Here is a 7,578-nt window from a genome sequence, read left to right on the forward strand (position 1 = left end):
AGAAATAAATAAAGGCAGATAAACATGACTTAGGCAAAAGTAGATTTTTGTTTTTCATCTCTTCTTTTCTGAAAACCTTAAAAATATGACTCAGGCAATTATGCTATGAGGCTAACGATATGCGAAGGGCAATCATGCGGAAAGACATACTGTACATACAGAGATTCCTGGAATATATATAGTAGATATATACCGTAATAGAAGAATTCTAAGGGAAAAAAACAATGAACACCAGGAATTGCAATTAGGTGTTGATCAGTTCAAAAGTACAGCATCTTTCAATGGGTCTGGTCTTTGAAGATACTCAAGAGGATCAGTGCCCAGTTACCTGTCAAACTACGTCTCTAGAGTGAGTTGGCATGGGCATAACACCAGAAGGAGCTCATCTGACCTCGTTCCCCTATAATTCGGCTCAAACAGGGGGGAAATGCATTCTACTATGCTGCCACCACAAAGTGGAATGCCTTACCAAAAGCCGTTAAAGATGTCAACTCCCTACCCAAACATAAAACCAACCTAAAAGAATGGATAACCTCAAAATAATTTTACTGATACTGTATGTATTGTATGTCTTACTGATGAATTGTGTACAATGGACCACAATGGAAACAAGAACCTGGGTATTTTTGGTGTTATACAGTAGCATAACTTTTGACTGCACTACTTGCACTGTTAACAGTCTTGTTGATAAAGTATTCAATCAAAAACACGTTTTCTTCTTGTTTCCTGCCAGACGAAGTGACCATGGAAGAAGTGGAACAGTCCACTCAGCTGAGGGCGGGGGAGTGCATCATCATCGTGGTCGTACTGATGATGTGGGGAGGTGAGATCCGGAACGTTCCAAGGTCAACCGAGGTCACGCACACGCACACATACTGCACAACTCTTTACTCCAAAGAGGGTGAATGGTTGTGGACGTTCGCCGCTGGCCTTAAAGCTCCAGTCCGGGATATTTCTCGGAATCACCATTAATAAATAGATATTTTATTCATGTGGACCATGGAGTCATAGGTTATGTAACACCGACTGGCATCTTCCCCATTGTTGGAGAAATGCTGTTGAAAGGACAAAACGTAACTCCGCTAGTTAGCATCTTATGTGATTGAAAGACAAACTATATCAAGTATACAGTAACAAAAACGGAAGCAAGCTTATTTTTCCGCTGCCAGAGGGGGACAAATCGGGGAAAATCCCAGAGTAGAGCAACAGATGAGAGACAAATTCAGATATTTACATACCAGTCCATATCAGTAGACAACAATATCAGTTGCTCTAAAAAAAGAAATGACTTAAAACGAGAAAAGATCTCCATAACTGCTGAAAAAGCAGGTATGAAGAATCCCACGGTATGAAGAATCATGTCATCACAAGTGGAGGAAGGCGTACATATTGTATTGACTGTACTTGGTATAATATTGGTCTATAAAGCAGTGGTTCTCAAACATTTTGATGACAGGGACCCCTAAATGAAAATGCATATGGTCGCTGCCGGACCCCCCATCTGAAAATACTTTGTGCCAGGGCGGGACCCCCATACAAGATTTGTGTAGTTAAAATGTCCTGTCCTGTTCCTCTCTTTCTCTCCCCAGGTGTCATCGCCCTGTTCTGCCGTCAGTATGACATCATCAAAGACAACGAACCCAACAACAACAAGGACAAAGCTAAGACCTCCTCAGAGTGCAGCACTCCAGAGCACCCAACGGGTGGGCTGTTGCGCAGTAAGGTATAACCTACCCCTCCTCTCCCCTAGGGGTCCCCTCCCCCAACGGCGCCGGGCAGGTGAATGGTCCTGGGCTCTTCTAGAAACCTCAGCACTCTCATGCTGTCTGTCATCTTAAAGGGATAGTTCACCCCCAAAATGACTTTTTTTCCTATCGATTACACACCCCATGAAGCCTTGAATTCATGGAGATTTTTTTGTTTTTGTCGCATTACTAAGCCAATAATTTAGACACAAAGTGTCAACTTTGAGTCTCCTACCGGAGACATTAGCATCTTCCCGCCGGTCATCAAATTATTAGCCCAGGAATGCGACAAAAACTAAAAAATCTCCATGAATTCAAGGCTTCATGGGGTGTGTAATTGATAGAAAATAAGTAATCTTTGGGTGAACTATCCCTTTAAAGGACCATACCTCTTCTATAAACGTCATGCACTCTCATACTGTCGTCTTAAAAAGGACCATACCAGTGTTACTAATATCGTTGTCAACATTTCTCTCCAAATTACTTAGTTTTTTCAGATATTGTGTTTGTATACGCTTTGTTGCATTAGCTCAAAATCGTTAAAAGCCTTCTTCAAGCTAAACTTTGAGTTTGAAATGTAGCATTGCTTTTCCTATTTATTTTTAAGCGTTCTTGGGTTCATGATAGGCGCTATATAAATTCAAGGTATTATTATTTTCCAGACATATTGAATTTGAATATATATATATATTTGAATTAGATCAAATACATTGTGTAGTGACTTCCACAAGGGTTAGAATCAACTTCAAAGTTTCCACACCATTTCACCGTGAAGGACAGTGAATGCCGTTTAAAAATGATAGATACACGGCATACACTTATGTAAACAACATTTCTTGAAGGCAGGGGCAATCTCTGCTAATAGCTAGAATTCAAAATTAGACTGGTGTGGTCCTTTAACTTGTGTTTCACACGATTCAGTAACAATAAAATATACAACCATTTCAACATTGTTGTCCTAAAATCCACAGCAAAAACAAAGCATACAGTGACTGGTCATGGTCATCATAGTTTATCTTTTGATCAAGAGACAGCCCTGAATATGACAGGCCTGTATATCATATTCATTTGGTGTGTTAAAATAAAAAAATAAAAACGATGTATGCTCAGAACTAGCTAAACTGTCATACAGAAAATAAAAATGAGACGTAACGATTTGCTCTTGGCTATGTTCAGACTGGCAGCCCAAATTCGGCCTATCCAGATTGGAATCAGTTTTTTATCATGACTGTGTCTCAGTCTGGGCACTCAGGCACTGAAGCCTGATGCACACTTCATTGTAAGAACAATGTCGATCGCCAGAAATAGCGACGCAACTTATTGTGAGCTTGCAGATCGGCTGTTTTCAGAGTAAGAGTAAGTTAAGCATTACTCATGCCTACAGTGTATGTCATTATGTGATCTGATTTGAAAATAACAGTGTGGACAATCAGTCCTAAAGATCGTGTTTGGGAAACAAATGGAAAAAACCTTGTTCCACCACGGTCTCATCACCCATCGAATAGGTAAAACATCTGAAAAAGAACATCCTCATGCTCATTGAAGAACGACTAATAATTCCACCAATCCTCCCATCTTCCTGTCTCTCATAGTTGTCATCTCGCTCTTTTCTTCTAGGACAACGTCAACAACAACAACAACAGGATGCCGACGATCAACTTTATCGAGGTGTGACCGCAAGCAAACGCCTTCTCTTCATCCAAAAGACTTTGTCTTCTCAAACAAACAGGCCCAATTTTTTCAGCCCATATCCGCTCGCTGAGCTGAGATGAGGCTGCGAGTCTCACACACACACACACACCCCCCTTTTGGCACAAGGCCTGACGCTGAGACAAAGCCGCAGGACTCGGGGGGGCTGGCTATGACCGACGCTGGGCCAAAGTAAAGAGTCGGCAGAAGAGAGACGACTGGCGTGCCTCCACCATGCTTAATCACTACCACGGGTCGTCAGAGATAAGAGGCCAGGTGGCTCCAATTGCGGAGAGACCGCAGATAAACAAACCCCCGGGACCGAAGCCAGAGACCCATTCTTTCTCTTTCTCTCTCCCCTGTGCATCACTTCTTTCTTCTCTGCTGTCTCTCTCCATCTTTCTTCTCCCCATCTCACAGTGCGATCAATGAACACAAACCAGCCCATTTCCTACTTCTGTAATGGTTCGCCACGGAGCACCACAGAGGTCTGTCCACTTTGCAGAAATACGCCCCTGTCTAGTGTACTGTAATGTCCCCTCAACCACTCGGACCTTGTTTTCTTCACAACATCCTATTTCATCTGTTGTACAGTATAATCGTATCCTCACTTTTGTACAATTTCTCTAGTTTGGTCAAATTACTTTTAAAAAGGTCATTCATTCTAGTACGGTATATCATTATATTTTTTTATATGGATTCTTTTGAGAAGGAGTTGTACCATACTGTGCTGGTACTTGGTTTTTATAGATGTCCTCTTTGACATCCTCTGGGAAATGTTTTCATTCTGCAAGCTCGTTTTTTCCCCCCCTCAGGGAATGTAGACTCCACTTCGCTAATTCAGGAGCCATCTCTGACATGAGGCACGATCAACATAGAGCAGCATCAACAAGGATGTACTACCAGTACCATCGGTCCGGCACCACCAGTATCGCCAGTACCACCAGGGCAGAAACATCTCACTTTTCCTGAAAACTCAAAGCTCATCAAATGTGACGGCAGAAGGTCGCAAAGCCCGATTTGTACTTCCGTCACACGATAGGCACACCTACAAGCCGATCTACGAGCTCACAACGTGACGCGTTGTGATCTTTTGGATCAGTCATTAATTCTCAGCATGCAACACCGTCATACGATGGAGTATAAATTAAGCATAAGTCCAAGGTGACTCTAACATTAAACATGCCTACAATAGCATCCTCAATGAGATCAAATTTGGAATTCTATTGTTTTTATTAGCTTTTTAAATTGGTTTCTAACTTATTTCATGCTTATTATTGATCTTTCTGTAACTTAACATTCCACAATAATTGAAAAAAAGAAAGAAAAAAAACACATCTATGGTGAACCCTTTACTATTTCCTTGTGTCTTGCTCCTTTGTAGTGATAGGCGTTTGAGGAGGCCAATTAATCGGGTGTGGTCATGTAAAAAGTGAACTGTTGGACTCACGTGTGTGAAGTGGACTTGTATCTGTAGAAGGGCTAAAAAGGCCCTTCTTGTCAGCAATAATGGCCCTCGGTCAAAGAAGGAAGCAGCAGAAAAACTCAATGAAGTTTCAACCGCAATTACCCCTTTTTTGCATCTATCCACCAAACCTGGGTTCCCCGCATGTACCGGCTTAATTGGGCACAAGAAGCAGCCTTACTTGACGCAGGGCAAACTAAGATTAAGACAGCGGGAGGTCATATTGGGGAATCCTAGGGCGTCTTTCTCTGAACTTTCACTGAAAAGTCGAAAAGACAGTACCGATATCTTCTACGAGGTTTCTGGAGAGGGGGGAGGCTTCACGAGGTTTCTTGGGCCCAACATTCAATGCTTCGACTCCCTTTCAACGTTGTCAACAGATGTCACCCCGACAGAAGGGCTTCTACCAAGATGTATTTTCAAAACAACGTCACCATTAGTGCTGACACTCCCTGTCCTGGAAGCAAAATACAATGTTAGTTAAAATAATGCCATATAGTATTGTGCACTGTATGTTGTATGAGGACTTATACTGTGCAGCTTCTGAATGGGCCAAACAAACCCTCCCCACTAATGTGTAGGTTATGGTGGTTAAAGGGTTAAGCTTCATTAAATAAAGAAAACATGTTTTTGAGGGCTGATTCAAATACAATAGTACTGCCTTAAAGATATCAAAATCTTCCACTTTAGTTTATAGTATGGAATGCCAGAAGCCCAATGTCTCACTTTTTCCATTGTATTCTTTGCATTTCCACCGATGCTAAGCTGTCTTTTTGCTAATTATTGTGAAACATACTAGTGATGACAAGAGTTGAGGTTATTTTCAGATTTGGATGTGATGGTTGAATGCAATGTTTCTGGAAAGATTTTTTGCGGGGCATTGCATTTCAATGTGTAAATACATTTTTATATTGCCATTTTTGTTTGGTGGTGTGAACTCAGAAAGCTTTGGACAAAAAAATGAATGTGAAACAAGTACACTGGACCGTCGCCTATCGTAAGAGGGCACTGATGAAGGTATATATTTGTAGACAATTTGTATATATTGTAGACACTTGGGGCCCATAAAAGTATGGTTTCTGAGAAAGCCACACATTCAGTTATTCATAACACTGACATACTCTACATAATTCTGCTCTATCTAGTATGGAAAGCATTTGTGAGGATAATCTTGTTTAGGGCCGCAGGTTTTATAATCCACCATGAATCTAGCGTGAGAAATTCACATTCACATTCAAATCTGTGTTGAAATGCAGTATGATTTATGCATTTGTTATTCTACGTGGATCTCATTAAGCACATGCATGAGCACGCGTGTGTGCACGCTAACATCCTGGCCTGCTAATGTGCAGACTTTAGCGTGTGCGTGTGTACTGTACAGTACATGAGTGGGTGGCTAGAGGGGGGGTAGAGATGAGAGAGGAGGTGGTTGAGAGTGGGCAGAGTGATGACTAATGAAATAGCAGGCTTTTATCAGTCCCTCTCTCTCGCTCTCCACTGCCACTCCTAATAAGAGTGGAGGAACTCAGATTTCATTTCTCCCATAAGTGCGGGTCTGTGTCAGAGACGGTTTTAAGCAAAGAAGGAGGGAGGGCACAAGAGCCAGGGTCAGGTGAGAGTTAGAGAGCCACGCGGGGCCCTGTGATTAATTAACGTAGACGTGCGACTGTTCCCTAGACAAACTTGGAGGTAAATGACGTTCTGCTGCATTACCCGGAGTGATCAGCACTTCACTGAAAACTTTTGTGCTGAAGGTTGAAACCATTTGTCCCTGGGACCACTGCACCCCGATCGATCGGCGTCCATCCATCTACACACAGTAACAGATGATCTCTCCTCCTTGAATGATTCATTTGAACTGCAGCCATGGCTGCTGTTTGCCAGCATTATTATTTCTCAACGGCAATTCCGCTACACATTTTTCCTCCGCTCTCCTACGACAGTTGCCGTTGAATGAAAACGTCCACATCTCAACTTTAAAGCCACAGCTCTTTAAAGCTCCCCCTTAGGAACATTAGAAGCTCATTTTGAAAGCCTAATCTAAATGAAGCTAATTCTCAATTAAGAGAAACTAATTTACCAATTATTTAAGACAGTTCTCTGTTGCCATTTTAAATATTACATTCTTTAATGTTATCATCATTGTAGGGTTAATGTTAAACATATTTCCTTGTTTTGCCATGCAGGGGTGTCTAACTTTGCCTCTAGAGAGAACAGGTTTCTGCATCAAGGCAATATTATCACACGCTTGAGTGACTATTCCCTGGCAGGGACTAGATTCCAGCTGCCTCAGCTGGGTAGTAAACATGACTCCTGATGGATGTTATTTCAATAAACATGCAAGTTTATTATTATTTCTTTTTACCCCATTATCCAGCAGCAGCACACCAATGTCACAGAGTGAGGATTAGATTTGTGGAATTCAACTAGATATTTTACTCTGCAGGCTGCCATGAATGTGGCCTGTTTATATCAACTTCGCCTTATCGTCCAAGCTGTTCGTAAGCTTACAGTAGCATATCCTATCCATTAGACATTTCTTAACACACAATATAAACCTTAGTGCTGAAATGCAAAAATGGAGGTGAAAAACTTATATTTTCTCAATAACAAAAGACATTATGGTGACGACTGTAAGAACTTAACATTCCACTTTGGGCCCTGTGGCAGCAAGCCATG

General features: G+C 41.7%; 1 protein-coding gene across 1 annotated transcript; it reads left to right on the forward strand.

The window, feature by feature from the left end:
- Positions 1-592: 592 nt before the first annotated feature.
- On the forward strand, positions 593-1,729 carry LOC308074666 (fibronectin type III domain-containing protein 5b-like; the record flags this gene model as incomplete). The annotated part of the gene is made up of 3 exons (XM_080414173.1): positions 593-620; positions 734-823; positions 1,590-1,729. The coding sequence occupies 3 exons, from the start codon at positions 593-595 to the stop codon at positions 1,727-1,729; spliced, it is 258 nt and encodes an 85-aa protein (XP_080270299.1).
- Between the last annotated feature and the right edge of the window lie 5,849 nt (positions 1,730-7,578).

The sequence above is a fragment of the Gymnoscopelus braueri genome (assembly GCF_963280865.1).
Source record: "Gymnoscopelus braueri genome assembly, chromosome: 19".
Classification (NCBI taxonomy): domain Eukaryota; kingdom Metazoa; phylum Chordata; class Actinopteri; order Myctophiformes; family Myctophidae; genus Gymnoscopelus; species Gymnoscopelus braueri.